This window comes from Lepus europaeus, chromosome 18 (assembly GCF_033115175.1).
Source record: "Lepus europaeus isolate LE1 chromosome 18, mLepTim1.pri, whole genome shotgun sequence".
Lineage (NCBI taxonomy): Eukaryota > Metazoa > Chordata > Mammalia > Lagomorpha > Leporidae > Lepus > Lepus europaeus.
In genome coordinates, this window is record NC_084844.1 from 13,678,338 (window position 1) to 13,705,185 (window position 26,848).

At 50.5% G+C, this 26,848-nt stretch overlaps 1 protein-coding gene across 1 annotated transcript in view; it reads left to right on the plus strand.

The window, feature by feature from the left end:
* PITPNC1 (phosphatidylinositol transfer protein cytoplasmic 1) overlaps positions 1–26,848 on the plus strand; it is a 268,978-nt gene that overhangs the window by 207,262 nt on the left and 34,868 nt on the right. Inside the window, exon 6 of the mRNA XM_062175555.1 lies at positions 12,248–12,343. Coding sequence (XP_062031539.1) covers positions 12,248–12,343 — 96 coding nt within the window. The remainder of the gene's footprint in view (positions 1–12,247; positions 12,344–26,848) is intronic.

Sequence of the window (26,848 nt, forward strand, 5' to 3'; positions counted from 1 at the left end):
TGTCGCTAGACCACCCTGGGGAGCTCATCACTGCTCTGCTCACGACACCCACTGGCCCGTGTGACTGTTCCCGCTGGCTGAGTGGTGATCTGCACCAGGTCACTGTGGCCTATGCGGGTGTCTCTCCTCGTTGAATCTGGGTGCTGTTTTCTGAAGCACACTTTTCAGTCCTTAATACTCAGCCCTCCACAGCCACGAAGGAAAAACATCCCAAGAAAATTGCACCTGTCCTGAACATGGGCAGATGGCTTTATTTTTCATTAATTGTTTTCACTTTATTTGAAAGGTAGTGAGAGACAGACAGAGATCTTCCATCCATGGGTTTACTCTCCAAATACCCTGCACCAGGCCAAAGCCAGGAGCCCAGAACTCCATCCAGGTCTGTCACAGGAGTGGCAGGGGCCCCAGTGCTGGAACCATCATCTGCTGCCTCCCAGGCTATGCGTTGGCAGGAAGCTGGGTGAGAGGAAGAGGAGCCAGGGCTTGAGCCAGGCGCTCTGATACAGGATGTGGGCGTCCCATGGGGTGCCTTTTTATTTTTTAGATTTGTTAATTAATTTATTTTAAAGGCAGAGTTACAGAGAGAAATGGAGAGAGAGAGATTTCCATCCATTGATTCACTCCCTAGATGGCCACAAAGGTCAGGCCTGGGTCAGGCCAAAGCCAGGAGCCAGGTGCTTCATCTAGATCTGGCAGGGGCCACCCAAACACTCGAACCCCCCTCCTGCTGCTCTGCCTAGACCATTAGCAGGGAGTTGGATCAGAAGTGGAGCAGCCAGGGCATGAGCCAGCGCACATGTGGGATGCTGGTGTCACAGGTGGCGGCCTTACCTATTACACCACAACAACCCCCAGTGTGGCATCTTAACAGCTTCATCAAACACCCATCCAGACATTTTTTTGACATTATTTCCCAAACAATACAGTATAGCAACCATTTACAACGTGTTAGGCATAATAAATAGAGATGACTTAAAGTATTTGGGAGGGGATGTGTGGATTATATATGCGAATACTACTGCTGTTTCTATAAGAGACTCCAGCATCTGTGGACTTTGGTATGTCTGCAGGGGTCTTGGAACCCATCCCTACAGGTCCCGAGGGACAACTGTGTTAGTAACATACAGATGAAATGTCACAGGGTGTCCACTAAATCACACAGGAAGTCTAGTCGCTACACAGTCAAAGCTCCCTTGAGAGTGACCTTACACTACACATTTTAAGAGGCGCAGTGTTGAACACACAGTAGGTGCTTAATAACTACTTGCTGGTTCGTTGGTTGCTATGCACCAGCCTCTATCTTGCTTTGGAGCACTGTCCTCAGGTAGTTCTGTTTTTAGTGCAGGTAACAGTTGTGCACCTCTCTACCCTGGCAAATGGGAAAAAGAGTAGAGGTAGAAAATGTTCTTGAAGAGGCCGGTGAACACCATCCTTGTTAGCCCTGTCTTAATGGTGTGCAAGGCAAGTTGATAACTTCCTGGGTTGCATCAAAGAGCACTCACACCCAGGAAACAGCCAGCAGAGAATTGTGCAGCTGGGAAAATGGCCTCAGAATACCAGTAGAGCCGTGGTAATGAGACAATGGATTTTTTGGTCACTGATAACCTTGACTTTTTTTTTCACGGCTATATGAGTTTTTCAAGCTGTCTCTCACCACATATGCTACTGCTAGAAGTTAATCCATCAGGGGCCGATGTTGTGCCATAGCAGGTAAAGCTGCCTCCTGTGATGCCAGCATCCCATAGGGGCACTGGTTCGTGTGCCTGCTGCTCCACTTCCGCTCCAGCCTCCTGCTAGTGGCCTGGGGAAAGCTGCAGAGGATGGCCCAAGTGTTTGGGTCCCTGCCACCCTGGTTGAAACTCCTCGCTCCTGGTTTCAGCCTGGCCTAGCACTGGCTGCTGCAGCCACCTGGGGAGTGAACCAGTGGATGGAAGATCTCTCAGATCTCTCTCTGTTTCTCTCTCTCTCTCTCTCTCTCTCTCTTTCTGTCCCCCTCCCCCTCTCCCTCTCCCTCTATCTAAAATTCTGACTTTTAAAATAACTAAATAAATCATCCTTAAAAAAAAAAAAGAGGGGCTGGCACTGTCACCCAACAGGTATAAATGGCTGCCTGGAGCGGTGGCATCCCACGTGGGCACCGGTTCAAGTCCCAGCTGCTCCACTTCCCATCCATCTCCCTACTAATGTGCCTTGGAAAGCAGAGGAGGGATGGCCCAGATCCTTGGGCCCAAGCACCCATGTGGGAGACCAAGGGGAAGCTCCTGGCTCCTGCCTTCAGCCCTGGCCCAGCCCCAACTGATGCAGCCATTTGGGGAGTAAACCAGTAGATGGAAGATCTCTCTCTCTCTCTCTCTCTCTCTCTCTCTCTCTTCCCCTCTCCCCCCAATCTATGTAATTCTGCCTTTCAAACAAATAAGTAGATCTTTAAAAAAACAAAAAAGGAAATCAGTCCATCACCCAGGAACCATTCTCAGCCCCAAATGCCTAAGTATCAGCCACCGACCATCATTCCTTTCACTCCACCAAGCCACTGGCCACGTAGCAAATTCAGGACACAGGACGAGAGGATTGCTGAAATAACAGCTCAGCTTCCACCACTTTTGCTCCCTGGACCTGTAAACCTGTATTTTATTGGTATTTCTTAGTCAACTGCTTCCCCCGAGAGCTCCCAAATGCCAAAAGTTATAGTCGAGGAGAACAGCAGCATAGCTGGGCTTCCAGTCCCTTTAATCATATTTGGGGCATAAAACAAGGTGACTGCTAGATTTTTCTCTAAATCCCTACTAATCAAGCACCTCTATCTTGCATCCTCAGTGGCTTGAGCAGGTGGCAGGAAGATAAAAACCCATGTAGCTACTAAGCTTGTACCTCCCTGCCCCTCAATTCTCAAAACATAATAGACTATTTTTTTAGAGAAGTTTCAGGTTTGCAGAAAAATTGTGCTGAAAGTACAGAGTCCTCATGTAAGTCTGGATTTTAAAAAAAAAAAAAGAAAAGAACTGTTTCTTTGAAAGGCAGAGAAAGAGATCTTCCATCTGCTGGTTCACCCCCTGCAAATGATCACAACAGCCAGATCCCAGCCAGGTCATGGCCAAGAGCCAGGAACTCTGTGTGGGTCTCTACGTGGGTGGCAGAGGCACAAGCACTTGGGCCATTTTCCATTGTCTTCTCAGGCCCCTAAACAGGTAGCTAGATCAGAAACAGAGCAACCGAGACCCTCACAGATGCGCCAGCTTCGGATGCTGGCATCTTGCAGTCAGCAGCTTGAGCCACTGCACCACAATGCCAGCCTTTGAATCTTTTTTTTTTTTTAAGATTTATTTATTTACGTATTTGAAAGGCAGTTACAGAGAGGGAGAAAGAGAGAAACAGTCCACTGGTTCACTCCCCCGAATAGCTGCAATGACCAGGGCTGAGCCAAGGTGGAGTCAGGAGCTTCGTCCACATCTCCCACATGGGTGGCAGAGGCCCAAGGACTTGGGCTGTCTTCTGCTGCCTTCCCAGACTCCTCAGCAGGGAGTGAACTGAAAGTGAAGCATCCAGACTAGAACTGGCACTCATACGGGATGCTAGCGTTATAGGCAGTGGCTTAACCCACTACGCCCTAGCACAGGCTCCTCTGGATCTTTTTAAAAAAATTATTTTCAACACTTGAAATGCAGAGAGACAGAGAAAAAGGTATTTTTCTACCCATTGGTTTACTCCCACTAAGGCCAATAACAGCTAGGACTGGGCCAGGCCAAAGCCAGGAGCCCAGAACTCCATCTGGGGCTCCCATATGAGAGGCAGGGGCCCAAGCCCCTGAGCCATTACCTGCTGCCTCCCAGGCACATTAATCCGCAGGAAGCTGGGCCAGGAGGTGAGGAGCCAGAAATAGAACCTGCGCTCCCACAAGGGATGTGAGCTCCCCAGGACGCAGCTTAACCCCCGAAGCACAATGGCTGACCCTGAGTGTGGATCTGAAACCAATGAAAGTTACCGTTGGAGAGAAAGGAGTGGAGGATCCAGGAGTCCCAGGACTGTGGGCTGTGCATCTATGAAAAGCCACCCCACCCAGTCTTCTCCATGGACTCTAGGAAGAGAATCACAGAATCTAGAAATAAAACACGAGAGATGACAAAATCTAGAACGCTTCTGCACGAGGAGAGATCTGGAGTGTGGTTAAGACACGTTCCATGTTTACCCACGTGCCTGTCCTTTCTTAGTTACAACCACATGGTCCGTAAGAGTTCAGCAATAGAACCTGTACCTGAACCCAACTAAGGCCTTTATAAATGTATTTTCTATTTCCTACTGAAATAGAGAATATGCCATCAATACAATTTTACTTATATATGAAGCTCTAACTCCTGCCTCTGGGATTTAACATTGCAATTGGGAAAGGTGGAGCCATTTTAATGAAACAACAGCAGATGCAATAAATGGTACTTTTAGTACTCAGCAAGACTTCCAATAAAGGGGGGCGGGGGTGGAACTCAGAAGCGGAAGCTTTTTCAAGAACAAATTCAAGGAAATTGATTTTGACCATCTCCTATTTCTTTTCTTTTCTTTTTTTTAAGTTTAATTTATTTGCTTGAGAGGCAGAATCACAGGGAAAGAGAGAGAGACAGTCAGTCAGTCTTCCATCCACTGGTTCACTCCCCAAATGGCCACAACAGCCAGAGCTGGATCAATCCGAAGCCAGGAGCCAGGAGCTTCTTCTAGGTCTTCCACGCAGGTGCAGTGGTCCAAGCACTTGGGCCATCCTCCACTGCTTTTCCAGGCCATAGCAGAGAGTGTGGATTAGAAGTGGAGCAGCCAGGACTTGAACCAGAACCCATATGGAATGCAGGCATTGCAGGCGGATGCTTAACCTACTACACCATGGCACCAACCCCATCCTATTTCTTTTTTGCCACATGCTTTTATTTATTTTCATACTTTTGTATTTTAATTTTTGATCAGTTTTTAACAGATCCAGTATGCAATCTCATTCCTTAAAGGCAAAATATTCCACCTCCAGCCTTAACCTATGTTACAAGATCGGGCTGATTAGAAAAATCTTTGTATTTGGAAATAGAATGGCAAGTGGTTTGTTTCTTCCTCTTCTAAATTTCTTTTTTAAGGGACAGAGAAGCAGGGAGGGTCCTGAGACAAATTCGTGTTGTAGGAATTTGAAGGTTGTATTTTAAAACGTAAAGGTATTAGCCATAAACTTCACCAGCCTACGTGTCTCCCCAGACAAAAGCTTAAAATCGATAGATTAGGCAAAAACTCTGGAAACTGACTTTAAATCAATAGGAACATCCTTATACAGAGTCTATGGCTTGGCATATCTTGGTAGCAGACAAGTGTGTTTTTCAGTGGCATCAATATTGGAATAGCAACCAAACTTCTCATTGTACCGGGCGTCTTTTTTCGGAAGTTCTAGAACAGTGTCTTAGGAGAGATGTATTTCTCCTTTTGGACCTTCATGCAGATGTTTGCCCAAGCTCATTGCTAAGAACGCCATCCGTCTGCTGTCACATATCTGGCTAGCAGCTTCTGTTGTCTCGGGAATCTTCACCTACCAGTGGCTTTCTTCAGCCGGGCCCTTCACGCCAAAGCCGGGGCGGATGTCCTGCCATAGAGAATCTGCAGAAGTAATCTGGATGAATTAAAACCAGATCTTGAGAGCAGGAGACAGCCTCCTGTTCGGGATGCACAGCGAGGGTTTAGGTTGGAAAGTACTTTAAAGGGGGTTTGGGGAGGGTGTCTTCCATCTCCTTGTAAACCCCCACTTGCTGATGTCAGTGTGTTCCTGTGTCTGATGTCTGCTGCGAGAGAAGTCGCACCTTTGACTTTGGAAGGTCCCCTCCCCCCCAACCCTTATAACACACGAAAATTTGTAGTGAGAGGACCCATTCAGGAATGTCTGCTGAGAGACCAAAAAGCTCATTTTCATAAGTACCTTGGTCAGAGTGAAGATCATTCCTCTTACTTTTTTAAAGAACACACGTTAACAAGCCCAGAGCTGCGTGAGCCATTCAGACAAATCCGGGAAGTGCGGAACCCATTCAGAAACCAAACTGCCTGAAAACCACTCCAAACCCAAGTCCAGACGGGCGGTCGATCTCGCTGCCTGTAGGCTGGAGCTCAGGTGCTGAGCCATTTTGAGCCAAGCAGGGCTACCTCAAAAGAGCAACGCGGGCCGGCGCTGCGGCTCACTAGGCTAATCCTCCGCCTGTGGCACCAGCACCCTGGGTTCTAGTCCCAGTTGGGGCGCCGGTTCTGTCCCGGTTGCCCCTCTTCCAGTCCAGCTCTCTGCTGTGGCCCGGGAGGGCAGTGGAGGATGGCCCAAGTGCTTGGGCCCTGCACCCCATGGGAGACCAGGAGGAAGCACCTGGCTCCTGGCTTCGGATCGGCGCGGCGCACCAGCCGTAGCGGCCATTTGGGGGGTGAACCAACGGCAAAAAGGAAGACCTTTCTCTCTGTCTCTCTCTCATACTGTCTTTTTTTTTTTTTTTTTGGACAGGCAGAGTGGATAGTGAGAGAGAGACAGAGAGAAAGGTCTTCCTTTTTACCGTTTGTTCACCCTTCAATGGCCGCTGCGGCCAGCGCACCACACTGATCCGAAGCCAGGAGCCAGGTGCTTCTCCTGGTCTCCCGAGCGGGTACAGGGCCCAAGCACTTGGGCCATCCTCCACTGCACTCCCGGGCCACAGCAGAGAGCTGGACTGGAAGAGGAGCAACCGGGACAGAATCCGGCGCCCCGACAGGGACTAGAACCCGGTGTGCCAGCGCCGCAAGGCGGAGGATTAGCCTGTTGAGCTGCGGCGCCGGCCTCTCTCACTGTCTAGCTCTACCTGTCAAGAAAAAAAAGAAAGAGCAACGTGAATTCAGACGGGTCTGAGAAAGAGCGGGTCCTCTAGTTACCACGCACTAGCAAAACTGACGGAAAAGCTCAGAGAGCAAAACGTCTCAGAAGCCTTCCCCTGGCCTGCACTACTTCCAACAGCAGACTTGTGCACGTGGCGTTTTGTAGTCTGTGTTTAAAAATCATGTGTTTAACAAATAAAACACGCGGGAAAGGGGGTGACCAAAAAAGTGGTTTATCAGTGGATTTATCTGAATTTCCTTGGTTCTTCTCCCATAGCGGGATATTTAAGCCGTTTTCTTTCCCTCCTTCTTTCTTTCTTTTTTTTCTTTTGTTCTTGTCTTTGCGATAATATTGCAATGAAAACACTCATGCGTAAAGCTTTTTCTTTAAGATCATTGCCTTAAGATAAATTCTCAAAGCGTATTCTTACTAGGTCAAAGCATATGAAAATTTTCAAGAAAATTGATACTTACTGTTCAGCCTAATGCTTTGCCAAAAAAGGGGAAATTGCTCCTTTGTTATTTTTGAATCTGTCAGGCAGTGTTTCTGCAGGGGAGTTGCCTTCTTTCAGGATCTCTCTGTTCGAAGGAGGTTGCCTCCTGGAGCATCCACTCCCTAGTAGCGGAGTGGAAGGCGGGGGCGTCAACCAGGTGGGCACAGAATCTGCTGCAGGTGCTCTGTGGGTAGATGGTAGAGGAGCAGCACATCTCCCCTTCCATGTCCCCGACAAACACCCAGCAATGCGAGCTGTAGTACAAGGTCAACTCCCAAACCCCAGTCCTGATCCGGAAGGAGACAGGTTCTGCCCAAGAGGCAGACATGGCCGTCAAAGTGTGCACAGCCCCGTGGGGCCAGGTGCAGTCCTTCGAGGCTCTGGCTTGGTGCACCTCATCCTGAAACCATCTCAGTGGATCCTTACTCCACCTCCAAGAACCGGGGGTGGGGCCAGAGTGCCAGCGGCTGCTGCCCTGCGCCCTGGGAAGCCCTGGGAAGCCTGGATGCATTCGTTCCTTTCACTGAGTGTGTCCTCTGGGGCCTGACTGAGCCTCTGTCTGGTCTGTGTGTTCATTGGGGACGCTGCCCTTCGCTGAGCGTGAAGATCAGACTTTCACCCTGGCTGTGCCCTCCAGTGATGCTACACCATGACCGCCGCCACCTCCCATGTCCCTACTGCAGTCTCTCTGACCACCACGCAAGTTGGCTGGCTGTGGGGTGAAGGGACAGAGAAGCAACAAACCAAAGGAGCAAGGCTTAGGGGACGAATGTGACCCAGAGGCCACAGTTAACATCACAGGCTTTTTAACTGGAAGGAATTTGAGTGGTCATCTGGGTCACTTGGTTTCAACTTCAACAGGGCCACAGATGTCTTATTTTTTTTAACTCATTTTTTTGTTGTTGTTTTATTTGAAACACAGAGAGTTCCCATCTGCCAATTCACTCCTCAAATGCCCACAACAGACAGGGCAGGGCCAAGCCAAAGCCAGGACCTGGAACTCCATCTGGGTCTCCCATGGGAATGACAGGAATTCAGCCTCACCTGCTGCCTCCCAGGGTGCACATGAGAAGGAAGCTGGAATCAGCAGCAGAGCCAAGACTCAAACAGGCACCAGAGATCTCTCTGATAGTCAGATGAAAATGGTCAATCCTCCTGTCCCAAAAAATGTGCCTCCCCAAGATCGGCCTTCATTCCTGGATGTCTCACAGCCTCCCTGACCCCCATCCATCTAAACTAGAGATAAGGTCCTGGAAGCCCGCAGCAGATGCAGGGGCTCGCCCCGGGTTACACAGAGAAGTTACTGGATTCAAACCAGCTCTCCCAACTCCCAACGTAGGACCCATTGCCCAGGCTCAAGAGGTTTCCACTCCATGCTGAGCCCTATCTTGGGAATTATGAGGAATGAGGATGCTTATGGCCACAGAAACAGAACCCGTACTCATGGCCGGAAATGAAGATCAGTTAGTGAGCAATGTTCCTGCCCCGGGTTACTACTGGGAAAGCAGAAGCTAATGCATTCTGCCAACTTTGCATTCACTGAGTGCCCTCGAGCATCTTCGAAAACAGCTGAATCACTGGGAGATTGATTATTTATTGGGAAGTGACCCGTGATCTCAAGCCTGAAGAGCATGTGGAGGTCCTCACAGTGGCTTTTTTTTTTTTTTTTTTTTTTAATTTTTGACAGGCAGAGTGGACAGTGAGAGAGAGAGAGAGACAGAGAGAAAGGTCTTCCTTTGCCGTTGGTTCACCCTCTAATGGCCGCCGCGGTAGCGCGCTGCGGCCGGTGCACCGCGCTGTTCCGATGGCAGGAGCCAGGTGCTTATACTGGTCTCCCATGGGGTGCAGAGCCCAAACGCTTGGGCCATCCTCCACTGCACTCCCTGGCCACAGCAGAGAGCTGGCCTGGAAGAGGGGCAACCGGGACAGGATCGGTGCCCCGACCGGGACTAGAACCCGGTGTGCCGGCGCCGCAAGGCGGAGGATTAGCCTGTTGAGCCACGGCGCCGGCTTTTTGCGGCTTTGTCCAAGGAGTGTAACTCCACCCTGAAATGTTTCCTGCACAGTTCAAGTAAAGGTGGCTTTCCTGTGCTTGGCATGGCACGGACTTCGGCACGAGGAGCAAGCACCCTGTCAACCGAGGATACCCAAGACTGCCCTGGAGGGAGCCCAGGGGAACCTCCTGAAGCTTTGGCCACCAGGTAAAGGAGCCCAAGAGCCCCGAAGGTTTGGGAAGTTCTCGGTGACGGCTACATTTTATAAGAAGCAGGAGGAAAACCAGATTCTGACTTCATCTTTCTAGAAAGAAGCAGGAAGCACTCTGGGCTGATAGCCATCTTCTTCATCGAGTGCTAAGAGGCAGCGGGAGAGCCCAGTGGGGGACACTGCAGACACGGACTGACTGATGACCTTGAGTGATGGTGTTGAGTAACAGCCATGGCGCCTCTCCCTAGCTCTATAGTGTCTTCTTTCCTGACTTGAGTAGTGCTTACTTTCTTCTGCTTTGTGTTTTTGGTGAGAGCTTCCCAGTCTCTCTTTCTCCCACTCGATGCCCAACTCTTGTCATCTTTGTGGTTCCTAAAGCCTAGGGCAACACTCTGTGGCCAGTAGGTCAGTCGGGTCCAACCAGGAGACAGAAACCACACAATTCCAACCAGAGGAACATAATACAAGGAATTATTGATGTTTGATAAGAGCAATGCTAAAGATGTAAAGAGAACTCTAAAGAGTGCCCTAAGGCTGAGAGAATACCCGAGAAGGGTACACGTGGGAGGACCAGCTCTCTGTGGCTAGGGTTTAGACTTCCCCGGAGAAGGAATGGTTGGAGCCCATAGAATAGCAGAGAACTTAACGGAGTTGCTTAAACCAGAGCTGATTCATCATCTCTGGGCAGCAGAAGGCCCTCTGGGGCACACCAAGATGAGCTTGGTGGACAGGTGTGTAGAGGTTGTCAGGGCACGCTGCCAGTGCACAGCCTGGCGCACACAGTGCCCAAATCAGGAGGGCAACAAAGAAGTCGTTCCTGGGCCCACGCCAGGCTGCAAGGTCGCTGAGCAGTTCTGCCCTCGAGGCTCGCAGCTTGGGCAGAGCACCACTCAAAGTCTCCACCTACAGGCTGTGCCCCCGAGCAGGAGCCAAACCTGGAAGAGATGGCCCCTTCTGCCTGTGGTGTCTCTCTAGCGCCCTCTACTGACGAGGCTTAGCGCCGTGCTCGGTATAAAGGAGAAGCGCTTCCAGGCGCCAATCCATTGTCTGGGAACACAGGCTGAGGGTGGATTTAGAGCTGAGAGGCAATAACGTGATAACTGGCACAACGGGCGCTCAAAAGTGCTCAAATTAAATTAGGTAAAGCCACGCGGCCTGTCAACAGCTCTCTTAACCCCCTTGGATCCCCTTTCTTTGGCTCTGTAAGTTTTAGCACCAATAAATGTCAAACTTCCTTTGTAATTTATTCTCTGGGAGCTCATTCTCCTCCCCCAGTGTTCAGTTTTGTCTTCTTAATGAGGCACCTGTCTTTCTTCTCATGGCTCACACTTAAATGAGACAGAGAGGGGCTCTGAGACCCAGGATTTCATTCCACAACGTGTTTCTCCGCTCAGACTTGAACTTGTTTGTTCCATTTCAAAGCAATCCACCTGTGGCCCCCAAACACGTTAGAAGTGTCCCCAGGCACTTGACTTCAAGTGGCAGAGGAAGGAATCAGGGCTGATCCAAGAAGCAATCTTTCTCTGCCTTCAAGGGGAAAATGCAGTGGCTCCCACGGGCCAGCCTGGGGAGTCCATCGCCCTGGACAGATTTAGAGATTTCACGCGCCAAAACAGGCGGCAGGGCAACAGCAGACTTGGAGGGTGATTACCGGCACACATAGTATGTGGAGAGCATTTGGAAAGAGCTAAGCATTTCAATTGGAGAAAAGTCGAGCATATAGTCTCCCCAGTGCTGTCGGGGTATGGGAAGGGGGAGCTCCTGTTGCTGTTAAGAGGCACCGATTCTAGTCAAGGCAGTTTTCTTTGGCTTCAACCACCCTGCTCTTGCAAAAATATTTATTGTGAAGTTCCCTGACGGTTGAACACAGCAATGATTTCCTGCAAGGCTCGAGCGGTTTGCCCGACTTGATCTGTATACCATTCTTCAGAAGGGTGGTTGTTACCTTTAGACCAGAGAGATGCCGGTGAGAAAAGGCTACAGGAACCTGATCCTTCCACCAAAGTTAGTATCTCTGTATTGTGGCTGTCTTGCCTTGTATTGATTTATTCAATTGTTCAAGCAAGTAGCGGGCACTCTGGACCAGCTGAACCCAAAATAAGCTGGCAAAAAGCGGTTTCAGTATCTTAGTGCTGTAGACCTCATGAGCCCTGCATCTGTCAAGGACAGAGTCCTCTTGGATGGTCAAGAAAAGCGTGCCCGTCTCTCCGTGGGTAAGGGGTTTGTGGCTTGTTTTCCTCTTTATGCCCATCTCTGTTTTTCTACACCGAGCCTGTGTTACTTGTGAAATTAGATATATATGAACAATTTAATGAAAACACATGTAGACATTTTTCTTCTCTAAGTCTTCGGCTGGCTCCACCGCGTTCCGTCCGTGCCTCTTCCCTTTCCCTGTTCTGATTAACTGCCAAAAACCAGCAGACGGCAGGTTTGGGAAGAGATTTTTTTGGAAGAGATTCATTTCCTCACTCCTGAACTTCTAAAAACAGCCCACTTTTTCTTCTACCCCTTACCAAGTGGGGATTGATGCTACACCTGCCTCTGGTGTGACAAAACCTAAGCAGTGAATAAAAAGAAAAAAGCCTTTGATGATTCTCGCACATTCCGTGGCAGGTGAAGGCGCCAGCCGGGGGCACAGTGACGCCAACCCACGGGCACCTTGCAGGCCACCTGGCATCAGTAACCTTTGATATGTTGCTCTGTTCTTGCAGATTTTTGACAATGAAGCCAAAGACCTGGAGAGAGAAGTTTGCTTTATCGATATTGCCTGTGATGAAATTCCAGAACGCTACTACAAAGAATCGGAGGTAAGCAATGGATGCAGGGCCGTGTAGCAGAGATTCACTTGTTCATTCTTCATTCATTCATTCATTCATTCAACAGAGGTGCATTAAGTCCCTCCTGATGTGGGAGACTTCCTTCTGTGTCTGTGTTGATTCACTTTGATCTCACACCTCGCTGGGTTCTTTAATGTGGCTCTCAAAATTAAATCATTGCTCCTCAGGATCCATCCCTGGCCCTGGCTGCCACTCCATTTCGATTGACTTTTCCTGTCCCCAGATCATTCTGGCCAACATCAACATGTGCAGGGCTGAGCCACGCGGCACCCCAGCCTTTCTGAACAGCAGCCTGGCTCGCCAGCCGCCTGCCCTGTGAGGCAGGAACTGTGTTTATTTATGTCTCTAGGGGTTAACATACAGAAAATCCTCAATCAAATTTTGAAACTTTGATGGCTCATCTCGGCCCAGAACCTGTCTCAGAATAGCAAACTCCTTCACGCAGGCTGCGTCTTTTGGCTGAAAATAGCATTCCCTACAGTCCCTACCCTACCAGAAGCTGTGCTTTGCTTTAGTTCTACCTTTGTGCTTGGTGCGAGTGGCCATTTATATCCCATTAGTATTTTATTAATGACTGCTGGTGGAACTCGAGTGACCCACTTGTAAATACCGCCCCAGCCCAGCTCCCACAGCAGATGTGGGCTATTTCTGTTGTTTAGCAACATGCAGCCAATCCAATATGTTTGGATCAGGGCCTCAGACTCGTCCTTGAGCTCTAACACATGGACCTTGAAACTCCTCTCAGATCCAGTAAAGCTGACTGAAGAGAGAATAGGTAAGCCCACGAAACGTGGATTCCACCCTTACACAAACCAGGCTCCCCGTGTGCTTCAGGAGTTTTTTGGCCTCTACATGTTGGGAGTTGTTTGATTAAAAAAAAAATCATAACCGATCTTAGCAAATGCTTAGCTGCATAACTGTAGCTGTGTGCTCTCCAGCGACTGTCCCTGGAAGGGCCCAGCTGGGGAGGCCTAAAAGATGGAGAGACAGAGAGGGAGAGGTCTTCTATTGCTTTCCCAGGCACATGGATCAGAAGTGGAGCAGCCAGGACTTGAACAAATGCCCATATGGGAAGCTGGCATTGTAGGCAGTGGCTTAATCCCCTATGCCAGCCCTGAGATACTCGTTCAGGGTCAGGTCAATGCCGCCAGTACTTATGGGGCTTCAATGATTCCTGGGTGAAGCTGTTGCCAACCCTTCCCGTGGCTGCTTGGGCCGAGGGGGCTCTGTCCTACCTGGACATCCTGGGCCTTCCAGAAAGACAGTGTTGCCGGAAATCTCTGAGCCCATCTCAGCTCTGCGTCTTGGAGTGCAATGGTTTGGAACTGCCTGGTCCTGGGGGGGAGCTCTCTCTGATGGAATGGGAGATCTTGGGACACACAGGGACCGTGAGTGAAGCTATCAATAAGGCCGGCTTTGAGCCAGCAGGTGCCTGGCTCATTCCACGCGCTTTGTGACGCCAAGCCCCGCCACTAGAAGCACCTTTGCCTTGACCCAGGCCTTCCAGGAGCTCTTCCTTCACGCCTCTCTGAGCCAGCCGTGAGCACCTTCATCCTCTCTGCATGGGTCGTGGCCTTCCCAAGATGCATTTTCATCTAGGAAGTGGGAGGTGGTAAATCATTCGAGCAGTATGTATTTGCTGAGCAGTCACTGGCTGTCACCTCGGATGGCCAGATGGAGACGTAGCAAGGAGCCAGAGACACTGGGGGTTCCTCCCTTTGTGATACTTCCACTCTACCAGGGGAGCCAAACCACCAAGACGCCATCATGTGGGTGTGTAGGGAGTTAGGTGTCGCACGTGCGAGCAGGAAGGGTATGGAGAGAGACTCAGATAGGAAAACTCACTGTAAGAGTTTGGGACCAGGAGAGAGATTCCACAAGCAAAAAGGGCAGTGCCAAGCCGGCAAGATGAAAAGAGCCAGGGGACAGCGTGGCAGGTGGAGGGTCCCACGTGTAGGTAAGGAACAAAAGAAGGCCCGTGTGGCGACAGCAGCACCAAGGCCAAGAGTGGCGTTAGAGGAGGGAGGGGCTATTTGGGGGACACTCAGCTGTTATTCAAAGGCAAGCAAAAGAAATGGAAGCCATGTTCCCAGTGTTGTGGCATGGCTGGTGAAGCCGTAGCCTGCGATTCCAACACAGTGGCACTTGACGCCTGGCTACTTCACTCGTGATCCAGCTTCCTGCCAATGTGCCTGGCCCAAGTACATGGAACCCCTGCCACACGTGAGGGAGACCAGGATGGAGTTTCTGGCTCCTGGCTTTAGCTTGGCCCTGACCTGGCTGTTGGGGCATTTGAAGAGTGAACCAGAGGATGGAAGACCAATCTGTCCATCTCTCCCTCTCATTCTTTTGCTCTGCCTTTCAAATATATAAATATATGTGTTAAAAAGAAAGAACCCAGAGCATCCTGTGATCCAATGTATGCTCTTCGAAGATTGCACTGGGTGGAGAGGTGGAAGGCAGGAGACCATGGAGGCCACTGGATTTATTTACATCACTGGCTACTCAGGTTATGTGTTGGCTTGAACTAGAAGATTGGCAGCAAAGACAGGGAGGTGCAGGGTGTTGAGATTGTCATGGACTGGGTGTTGGGCTGAGAGAACAGGAGTCAGGATGACCCTGGGAATTCAAGCTGGAGCAGCAAATAGACCCAGGTGCCGTTCAGTGAAATGAGAATTTGAGACAAGGAATGGATTTTGGAGAAAGGTGGCTGGAATGTGTGATGCCGACGAGAGGTGCATTTAGAACCTAGGTGAGTGTCTGAACTGGAGACAACTTGGAGAGCATTTGGCAGGCAGAAGATACTTAGAATCCCTGGAAGAGATGGGAGGGAGAAAACAGAGCGTGAAACAGAGAAGGGGTTCAGGCCCGAGCCTTAAAGGCTGGCAGCATTTGGAGAGCAGGAAGAGGATGGGGCGGGGGGAGGGAGGCACCGCGAATCTACAAAGAGTAGGTCAGAGAGTTAGGAAGCGAACCTGGAGGGGCACCCAGAGGTGCAGCCTCCATGAGGGAGAAGGAGACCGGTTGTGCTGAATGGTGCTGAGAGAGCGAGCGAGATGGAATGGGAAACCAAATGGAAATAGATGACCGGGCAGAAAACCGGCCTCTGGAACAGTCCCAGCCAGGGGCGACTTTGTCCCATAAGGATGCATGGCAATGTCTGGGGACATTTTGGTTGTCACAGCTTGGGAGATTCTACTACTGGTGTCTAGCAGGTGGAGGCCAGAAATGCTGCTACACATCTCTAAAGCACAGTGCAGCCCTCACAATAAACCATGATCTGGCCCCAAATGTCAGAAGCACCCAGGCTGGGAAACCCTGGGGACAAATGAACTGCGGATTCGGCTCTCACGCTCAGAGCCACCCCTGGATGTCCTGGAGTCTTGGGGATCCCAGTGGATGTGGGAGAAAGAGAGTCAGCCTACACACTCTGTCCAGTACTGCTCCCCAGAGGACCTGCTGGCCTGTGTCACAGGCTGAATTCCTCTCTCACAGACCTGGCAGTTAGACAGCAAGGAGTGACAAACATCTTCCAGAGCCCGCCTTAAAATCCAAGACAGGCCGGCGCCGCGGCTCACTAGGCTAATCCTCCGCCTTGCGGAGGGTTCTAGTCCCGGTCGGGGCACCGATCCTGTCCCGGTTGCCCCTCTTCCAGGCCGGCCAGCTCTCTGCTGTGGCCAGGGAATGCAGTGGAGGATGGCCCAAGTGTTTGGGCCCTGCACCCCATGGGAGACCAGGAGAAGCACCTGGCTGCTTCCTGCCATCGGAACAGCGCGGTGCGCCGGCCGCAGCGTGCTACCGCGGCGGCCATTGGAGGGTGAACCAACGGCAAAAGGAAGACCTTTCTCTCTGTCTCTCTCTCACTGTCCACTCTGCCTGTCAAAAATAAAATAAAAAATAAAAAATAAAAAAAAAAATCCAAGACAAAGCATGCCCTGGGGGACTCCCGTGTGCCCCCCGCCCCCCTCCCCCACTTGACTCCCAGAATCCCAGAGTGCAGTCGGAACCCACCAGAGAGGAGAGCAGTGAGTTTTGCAGGCTGGTTCCATTGTTGGGTCTTCCATAAATATGCCGAGGGCCCAGAATAAGAAAGACTACCAATTCAGAAGGCAAAATATTTCCAAATAAAATTCTACTCGGCACACTGTGAATTATTGACACCTCCTTCCCACACCGCGAGAGCTTCCCTCTAAAGTGAAACCCGGCCCTGTCATTCACTGCCCACCTTTGGGGCTCAGCTCAAACGTGTCTCCCTCCTTGTGAGCTCTCCTGGGTCCGCTGCTCCCCTGACCCACGATCTGGAGGCCAGCAGCGTTAGCGTCTTTGACTTCCAGATCATGCTAACTCCTGCTAGCGCAGAGCTATGTCATGACCTCCAAGAAGATCAGAGCCGCCTCTTCCTCATCCCCACCCCAGTGGCCACTCCACACCAGCCCCGAGCAGACCTCACTCGCCGCTGTGGAATGCCTGGGTGAAGGCAGGGACCTTGTATTCCGATTCCAGCCGTGAGGGCGGTGAGCGCCATCCGACAGAACGGATCTGCTGCCAGTTAAGCCAGCACGCGTGCGTCAGTCGTCTTTGTTTCACTTTTTAAATCTAAGGCAAGCGACTTTCTAAGCATTTCCTTCCAACCCATCTCTGCAAGTTGACTGTGTCAGCAGCAGGAAAAGTCTGAGCACCGCAGGGGGGGTCACTGTGCCCTGAGTTTTTTGTTGATGCCGATGAATCCAGACCAAGGTTATCTGGGGTACTCCTCACCACCCAGCTGCTGTCACACACGCTGCCACCCAGGCTGAAGGAGGGCATTGAAACACTTTCTTTTTTCCTTTCTCCCTGGAAACCTCCAAGCTACACAGTCAAGAATGCCTCTCTCATTAAGGTGACCAGAGCTGGGAATTTTCCACTGGCGGGCAGCCTCCCGCCTGGCGGCCCTTGTGCCACCACTAACCAGGGAATCGAAAGGACACTCTGGGGACTCGGATCAGCTGATGGCCCCGCCCGGCACTCCTTATTCTCATTTTGCAGTGCTGCTGTTTGCTATCCAAATCAAGGGCCCGAGATGCAGCTCCCAGGAGCCTCTTAGAGTTTGATGTGCGTATCCATTGGAGGCCCCTGCAGGCCAGTGCTGTGTTGTTTTTAAAAAGAAGGAAAATCTGTGTGAGTTCTCAGGCAGAGAGCGAGCCATCCATTAGTGAACGCAAAGCACCAGGACCCTGCCCCGAGGAGAATCACAACGCGTGCTGAGTCACATGGTTGGCGTTCATCAGCCCCACTGAGTAGCAGACGGGGGAAGCCAAAATCCGAGCAGGTTGTCCTTGGTATGCAGTGGGTATGTGGCTTCTTGGTACTGCCAAGATTTCCATCCCGCCTCTCTGAGGCTCTGCCAAGATTTCAAGGTGAAGATCCCGGTGAGGAACGCGGAACTCTGTGCGATGAGTTGTAGCATGCCTGCTACGTAAGACTGCGCTGGTAAGACAGTCACGAGTGGGCAGTTACGAGAGGCAAGAGCGAATCTCATCACCCCACCGGTTCTGGAAGTCAGGCTGAGAGAGAGAGCTAACTCAGGCCTTGTGTGTAGCCCAAGGTCAAGTGCAGGACTCTGCCTCCTGGGTCCACTGCAGTTGCTCCCCAGGCTTGGCTTCCGTCCTGTGATGGAGGTGACCAGAGGAGATGGCATCTGTTTGGGCCCCCCTAGGTGCTACCACCTGTAGCTCTTCCCAAGACACAAGCTATGCTTGCGTGGGGCCTGCACAGCTGCTACGTTTTCAGACAGACTTCCATTCCCTCGTGGAGAAGATTTAGAAGCAGAGGGTGTTTTGTGCTTTGGCTTTTCAAATCTTCATAGGCTTACGTAAAGGAAAAGCAGAGGAGGCTTGCACCGGGCGGATCTCACACGGAGGCGGTTTTGTGCCCCCAGGGACATCCGGCAGTGTCTGGAGAGATTTTTGATTGTCACAACTGGGAGCAGAAGGCTATGGCATCCAGCAGGTACAGGGCGGGGATACCACTAAACATCCTGCAATGCACAGGGGAGTCTCCAACCCAGCATGTCAGCTGTGCCAGGATCCAGAAGCTTTGATATAAACCAATCCAAGAGAAGGAAATTTAGTAACACCTGTCATCGGCAAGACTCATTCATGAATTTCTGTAGTTAGCATTTTTGTTGCATGTTTACCAGGTGGCTACAAAGACCGGACTGGGTCAACTTTCAAAGGGTTTACTCTCTACTGCCTTTTAAACTCGACCTACTTGTCACAGATAAGGAAATTGCTGTCTCCCTTCATTTGGGAGGATGCCAAGGTTTCTCCAGCTTGCTTGTGATCAATACAGCATGGCAATTTTCCTGTCACCTGAACTCAGGTGACAATGAGGAAAAGAGGGAGCATGCGGGCTGTTGCGGAAGCTGCAGCCCCAAAGTGGTTGAACCGGACAACACAGAAGGACCTTGTAGACAGGGTTTGATTCAGAACTTTCGCCCTGAGCCGCGAGGCAAAGGTGTGAACCTTTTGGTCTCAGCCTCCAGGTCTTGGACCAGCATCTTCCCGGATCAAGACATCCTTGACAGCCCATTCATTGGCCACACCAATCTAAGTAGCTGTTGATTTCTCTCTTAAGGGACAGAGAGCAGAACAAGAAAAAATACATCTAACTTTTCCAATAACTGTCACAGATGAGAGATTAAATGCTGCTTGCTAAGTACAGTGGGCCCCAGACAGGGAGCAGAGGGGACAAACTAGTAAATATTTTCCTTCTCAGCTGAACCCTTGGGTACAAAGTGCTTCCTCCAAACCACTTGGCTGCTTCAAATGCAAAATATTTTCATTTTGGTCTGCATCTTGGCAGTGGAGGGTAGTAAAGATTTTCAGTTTTCTCCAAATGGCCAGATTTAACACAGCGCCTCATGCTGAGGGGCGTGGTGAGTTCAGCATACTGTCATGTTGTCATTGTCACTTTTTCCCTACCTTTCCTCGGTCCATAGGTTTCTTTCCGAGAGTAACGCCGTGGTTCTGCAGTGGGTTCCAAGTTACTGGGGCTGAGTGCCTCTTGGATAATAAGAGTTTTCTTCCACCATGGGGGCCAGGGGGCAGAGAAGAAGTGTCCGAGAGCAACATGATCCCCAGTGAGAAGCTTGGACACTGGGGGTGGGAAGCCTGCAGATGAGAGAACTGAGAGAAGAGGTCCCCAGCAGCTGTCGCAGCAGCACAGGGCTCTGAGCCCTCTGCCTTGTGGGGTCCAGTTGCTGCTAGTGCATGGTGGTGGCCTCTGTACACAGGCCCTTGCAGTAGGCTATGGGGAAAGTTATGCGAGAAGGAAAGAGAGCGTTTTTCAGCACAGAATCTCTCACCTGCTCCTCTGGGCGCTAGAGCAATCATGCAGAAGCCATTTCCCAAGGGGCCCGCTGTCTGGTGACTCCAGGAGAGCAGGGTGGCGCCAGCGGCATCATCACCAACACCGTCCTGCAGGTGCGGGAAGAGCCAGGGCAATCTCTTGGGAAACCGGCGTGCTTTTCCTTTTCCCCTCTCCGAGGGCTTCATGAGCTGGACCACATTCTGTACATCTGTCCAAGGTCACAGCATCGAAAGGCAGTGGGCCCCAGACCCAGCAGCCAGTGGCTGGGTGGCTTCCTGTATTTGGGCGCTGGGATCTGGTCAGCCTGACCAGGAAGACTTGGGCCATCTTCTACTGCTTTCCTAGCCCATAGCAGAGAGCTGGATTGGAAGTGGAGCAGCCGAGTCTTGAACTGACACCCACATGGGATGCCAACGCTGCAGGCAGTGGCTTAACCTGCTACGCCACAGAGCCAGCCCCCACTGGTGGATATTTAAAAGGGTGTTTCCATCCTTCTGCTATTACTGAAATATTCCTAAGTATATTTTTCATTAAATATTTAATTATATTGGTGAAAGAGAAAGTCAGAGCTTAACTGGCAGCTTAATGGACAGGCCAAAGGCCCACCCCTCTTAGGTTCTTTTGGGGTATTCTAATATTTCTATAAAATAAATTCTGCAAAAGAAATGTTGAGTCAGTGGGTAGATGGGTTTAAATCTTCCCAGATTTGGCCAAATCGCCTTCACTCTGAGGTTACACTGAGTTACCCCCGACTCATGCTTGTATGGGAACAAACTGAAGTTCAAAGGGAGACTGAAGAGACAGCTGTTTCACTAGCAAATCCCCTGCTCCCCACCACCACCATCTTGGCAGCAATAATGATTTGGGATTGCCTAGGACATTTGGAAATGAAAGGTCATTAAACAGCTGGGTCCTCAACAACCCCGGCTTCGTCATTCTCTCCCAGTAGTGGGCAGTTCACTGCCCAAGGGACAAATAGCTGTTCTCTTCCAGACCTCCTCCCTTCTCAGGGAAAGTTGGGAGCCCAAGTCTTGCTGAAGTGCCATGCCTCTTGCTGATTTTCAGAACCATTGCTCCCTCCTCAGCCTCATAGTGTGGAGGTTCCTCCAGGTTTTGAGCAAAGCTGACTTTTATCGGGGGTACTAAGAAAATGGTAGTGCGCAACTCCATCCTAGAGGATGTGTTTTCAAGGGAAGGGGAAAAAAGCAATTTAAACTGCTGTAGTAATTTGCATGAATGAGGTCTCCCAGAAGTCCATGCCCAGAGCAGCCATCACAGATCTCACCAACTGGATTTGATAGTGAAATACCAGACCAAGTAGGTCAAACAGAACCAAGGCAAATGAATTCCTGAACACCAGATCGAAACCAGAAGTTCTGAGTCTCTTCCAGGAATGGGCTTGCTGACTGTGCAGCACGTTGTTGAGTCAGTAGGAGGAGCCCTTAGGGAAGGGGCTCCATGTTGCAAAAGGAACAGACCAGAGATGGAAGAATCCATCCAAGCAAAACACAAAAGGGTGAAACAATTGGGCTTGTCACAGAGGGATCTGTGCAAAAGATAACCCCTCAACCTATGAATCAGGATTCCCCGCCCATGCGTTCCGTGTCCAGAGATGACTCAACCCTAATGTGATCAGGGGCCCTGGCTCCAGGAGGCCTCCCAGCTGATCACAGCACACTTCACTGTCATCAAGTCTGCATCTTGAGTCCTTTCTTCCCTGCAGAAGAAGGGACGGATGGAGAGATAAGATGAGAGGACGTCAAAGGCACGGCAAGGTAAGAAGTAGAAGACAACCAGCACAACTCCCGGCATGCAGTAAGCATTTAATAAAGGCTGCTTTCTCCCGACTTTGACCTGGCATTGAGGTCAGCCAGATGGGTTTCAGGAACCGTGACTCAGTGGAAGCCATGCATCTTTGGGAACTGCAATGGGAGTGTGCTTGTGTGTCGCTTTCCACTTGGTATCACATGTGGAGAAGAGGAGCAGAGGGATATTCCAGTAGCTCCCAGCTCTCAGGATCTTGGGACCCTCTGCAGGCTCAGCGGGATCCTTCAGAAATGAAAGCCATTTGTATTGCTGAGACTTTGAAAAAAAAAAATGAGTTATGACTTCTGTTATTGTTGAACTTGTATTCTGAATGGCACGTGTCTCTGATACTTTGCTTCTAAGAAACCTTAGCAGTTACACTTCCCATTGGGCCAAGTTTGAGTAGTCCATGGTACCAGAGCCCCAGAATGGTACCCAAGGCAGTTTGGGCATTCTCTCACAGTCTGCCACGAACCTTCTTACCAGGTGTACTTTAGGAAAAAAAATAATAATAATAACATTTAGACATTAAGAGAAGGAAGCAGAACTGAATGGCCCAAGGCGCTCAGCCAGGAGTGAACAGATGCGACCAGGCTCTCCTTCAGTTCTGTCTAACAGAGAACTCCTGTGCCTTCAAGAAAACAGGCAACGAGTACACAGTTGCTCAGGACTTGGGCCAGCTGCACGGCCTCTGCTGTTTTTAGTCTTATTAAGTTCAAACAGCAGAACTTGTTGGGCCCTAGAACAGCGTACTCAAATCAGATAAGGAAGCATTCAAAATAGAGTACCTGGGCCCCACCTCAGTCCAACCACAGCAGCCTCACTAGGCTGGAACCCAAGCTTCTGTGTGGGAAACAGCCTCATGTCATCATATGTAGGCAATTATCAGGGGTGTGTGTTTAATTTGAAAGACAAGGAGCGTTAGAGAGAGGGAGAAAAAGAGAAAGAGATCTTCCATCTACCGGTTCATTCCCCAAATGACCACAATAGCCAGCACTGTGCCAGGCCAAAACCAGGAGCCAGGAACACCACCCTGATCTCCCACATGGGTGGCAGGGACCTAAGTCCTTGGGCCATCATCCACTGCCTTCCAGCCTACTTAGGAAAGAAGCAGAGTAGCAGGGACTTGCACCAACACTCCAAGGTCGAATGTCAGTGTCTCAAGTGGTGGCTTAACCCTGAGTGCCACAACACTGGTCCATCATAGAGGAGCTCCTGGACAGATAGCCCCTTGGGATCAGGAGGCCCAGTCTGAGGCCGCAAGGACTGATGGAGCAGAAACTTAACACTACTCCTGTCCATTCAAGGTAGGGAAGCTTTGCCTAAGGGAGCTCTGCTGACTGTGTTCAAGTGTTTGAGCCATTGTATTGTTCCTTAATTTTGAAGGAGACAGCAGTGTCAGCCTGGAAGATTCCCCTTTCCTGCTGAGGGAGGGGTCAGTGCCTTTGAATTTCACTCCGTCTTCTGGGAAACTGAAACCATCTGCAGAGTAGGGCCCAGGGCCCCCCTCGCAGGTGCTAATGTGGATTCTAACACACACTCGTGTTGTTTTCCTCCTGAGTTGCTTCTGAGTTAGGGATAACTTCGGATGCACCCTCATCCAAGTCTCGTCCCATCTCTGGCTGCAACTCGGTGGTTCTGGAGGTGATGTTTTTCCCCTTGAGAAGACAGACCTGCCCCAGTGATTGTCACCTCCACTTCTATTTATTCACACTCCCAAGTACGACTGTTCAGTTTCTGCTCCAAAAATATCCAGGAAAGAATAGGTGCTATTAAGGTGCTTGTCTTCATCTTTATTGTTAAGGAGCCCAGAGAAAGACACACAATTACTGGCTCATTAGCTGGGACCTTAGCGTGTTCAGCGAATTTCTCACGGAGCTGCTAAACGTGGCTTTAGAAGGCCACGAACGAACTTTTGAGAAAAATAAAGGCCGTGGCTAAGTTGTCTGATGCAGTTACATCGTTTAATCCTAACCACCCAGGAGAATAGAATCTCCTCCAATTTATAAGTCAAGAAACTGAGACTCAGACAATAACTTACCGGGCGTCTCAGGAAGCCACAGTGGCCAAGCCGAAGATGGCTCCCTCTGGGAGGCTGCAGGCAGAAGCAGCTCTTGGGTTTGAAAACTACTCCTGGCTGGTGCCTCGGCTCAATAGGCTAATCCTCTGCCTGCGGCCATTGGAGGGTGAACCAACGGCAAAAGAAGACCTTTCTCTCTGTCTCTCTCTCTCACTGACCACTCTGCCTGTCAAAAAAAGAAAGAAAGAGAGGGAGGGAGGGAGGGAGGGAGGGAGGAAGGAAGGAAGGAAGAAAGAGAAAGAAAGAAAGAAAGAAAGAAAGAAAGAAAGAAAGAAAGAAAGAACGAAAGAAAGAAAGAAAGAGAGAAAGAAAGAGAGAAAGAGAGAGAGAGAAAGAAAGAGAGAAAGAGAGAGAGAGAAAGAAAAAGAAAACCACTCTTGGGCTCATTTCCTCCTTCAGCACATCCCGCTAACGTCACGCCTCACTGAGCCTACCGAAGGCGGGGGGGGGCGGGGGGATCTTCAGGGAAAGACAGGGAGAAGCAGGAGGGAAGGCTTTGCAGCCCCTCGTTTACCTGAGCTGACAGAACCCCCTCCCCACCCTTTGGCTGAAGCCGCTCTTTGCACACATCCCAGAAAATAATGGATTGGCCAGGACAAGCTTGGGTCTAGAAGACACAAATGCGGCCATGCCGGGGCAGGCACTGCGGGAATGCCCACGTCCTGTACCAGAGTCTCCAGGATCCAGTTCCGTCTCTGCTGCTGCCAAGGCTCCAGGAGGCGGCAGGTGACGGCTCAAGTCCTTGGGTCCCTGACAGTCACGTGGGAGACCCAGCTGGATTGCTGGCTTTGGCCTGGGCCAGCCCTGACTGCTGCAGGAACTTGAGTAACCAGGGGATGGACAGACGATCTCTCTCCTTATACTTTTTTTTTTTAAATAAATATGTAATGGTATACAAGGAACTTTTTTTGATTTATTTTATTTATTTGAAAGGCAGAGTTACAGAGAGAGAGAGGTCTTCCGTCCACTGGTTCACTCCCCCAGTGGCCACAATGGCTGAGGCTGGGCCAGGCCAAAGCCAAGAGCTTTTTCTGGGGCTCCCACATGGGTGGCAGGGGCCCAAGTACCTGGGCCCTCCTCCACTGCTTTTCCAGGCACACTAGCAAGGAGCTGCATCAGAAGTGGAGCAGCCAGGACTCAAACCAGTGCCCATATGGGATGTTGGCACTGCAGGTGGCGGCTTAATCCACTGTGCCACAGTGCCAGCCCCTCCTTTTTTCTGTCACTCTGCCTTTTCAAATAAATAATTTTTAAAACTAGCCATCCTACAACTGAATAATACCGGAACCCACTCTTAAAAGAAAATAAAAAGTCATAGACCACCCCGGCCCCAACCAAAATAATCCACAGATCCTTATTAGGAAATACTACTCATTTTACCATTCCCACAATAATCTTGGAGTTATACAGCTGGGCAGGTTCACACAATGGTTGCCAGAGCAGAAATTGAACCCCAGGTGTCTCATTCCACAGCCTGTTCAGTTCCCTTCTCGCTTGGGCTCCACAGAACCCAGGACCCCACAGAAGTGTTCCTGGGCCTGGGAAAGAGTGAACTGCATCATGCCAGGTAGTGGAGGTTGCAACAGCCAGGGAATCCACTCAAAGCTGAAACCAGGAGCCCAGAGCTCCATCCAGGTCTCCCATGTGAGTACAGGGGCCCAAGCACCTGGGCCATGTTCCACTGCTTTCCCAGGCACACTAGCAGGGAGCTGGGTGGGAAGTGGAGCAGCCAGGATTTGAACCAGTTCCCATATAAAATGCCAGCTTTGCAGGCAGTAGTTCAACCCACTGTGCCACAATGCCGCCATCCCCCGTCACTTTTACCTGCTTAGTATGTTGAGATTCTAAGTAATCTTGCATTTGGAGAAACAAAATGAGTTCCAAAGCTAAAATAAATTTACAACCTGATCCAGTTATGAAAGTGGAAATCCTTTATTGCCTTTAAATTACAGACTCATTGGTTCATTAAACATCTCCATCCCAGTTTCTGTTCAACACATTGGAGGTCCAAGTTTCCCTAAATAATCTGGTACGGTGAGGAGCAAGCTAGACAGACAGCTAATCCAGTGCTGATCACTATTGCTATGTTGCAACTCATCAGAATATTTATTAGTCTATTATCAGCTTTTGACTTAATAAACTGAAGCTGTGTAGGACCCAAATTGTGCGTCCTCAGTGTGGATCGAGGCTTTTAATGCTTCGTAATTCATAGCTCATGTCCAAAGGACACTGCTAAATTGAGAGTGGGTAGGGACAGTCCCACAGAAGGCAGTCCCAGCTCAACAGTGACAAATGGAGCCAGGTCCTGACAAACTTTCTTCCTGGGAGGAGGCTGGCCCATTGGCTCTGACAAGTGCTCGGTTCCTGGCCTCCTCCAGTCGCATGTGGTGAGGTGGGGTCTGTTCCAGCGTGCCCTTGAACCACCGTATGGATTTTGAGTAGGGGTGAGCTAGGACTAGGAAGTCGTGTCTCTTAGTGCCAAGAGGAACTGGTGAGCATTATGTAACAGGATGGTAGGGAGACGTCTCCTTAGCTCTGGAATTGGGAACCAGGCCCACAGCTGGGGACCAAAAGGAGTATAGACTGCTCTCCACGCTGCAGGCGGCTGCTTATCATTGAGGCCGCAGACCTCCCAGGACCTCCCTGCCAGGAGATGGCCCTGGGCCTCTGCCCACTGCTCCGTCATCCGTCCCTTCCCTCTTCCTGGGAAGTTTACAGAGTTGGATGAGGGGCATTCTTGGAGTCATTGCAGGTCTACTTCCTGCCCAACCCAGAGCCAGGAGTGTTCTAAGACGGGACTCTAGGAGACTGGCTACAGGAAATGGGGTATCTGCAGTGAAGAGCTAACTATTGGGGTGCTTGCATCCCATGACTGGAGTGCAGGGGTTCAAGTCCTAGCTCCACTTCAGTTCCAGCTTCCAGTGCAGCCAGTGATGGGTCCCTGCCGCCCAATGTAAGAGACCTAGATGGAGTTCCAGGCTCCTGGCTTCAGCCAAACCTGGCTGCTATGGCCATTCGGGGAGCGACCCAGCACATGGAAGCTCTCTTTCTCTCCTTCCTTCTCTCTCAGTCTGCCTTTCAAATAAATAAACATTACAAAAAAAAAAAAAAAAAAAAACACCTGAAGTAAGTAGGTCCATTTCCTGAGTTTGCTAGGAGGCTATATCTGGGATGTTTTTGCTGACACGAACCTGTTCTCCAGGTCCCCGACACCAGGCGGGTGTCTGACCGTTCGGTTC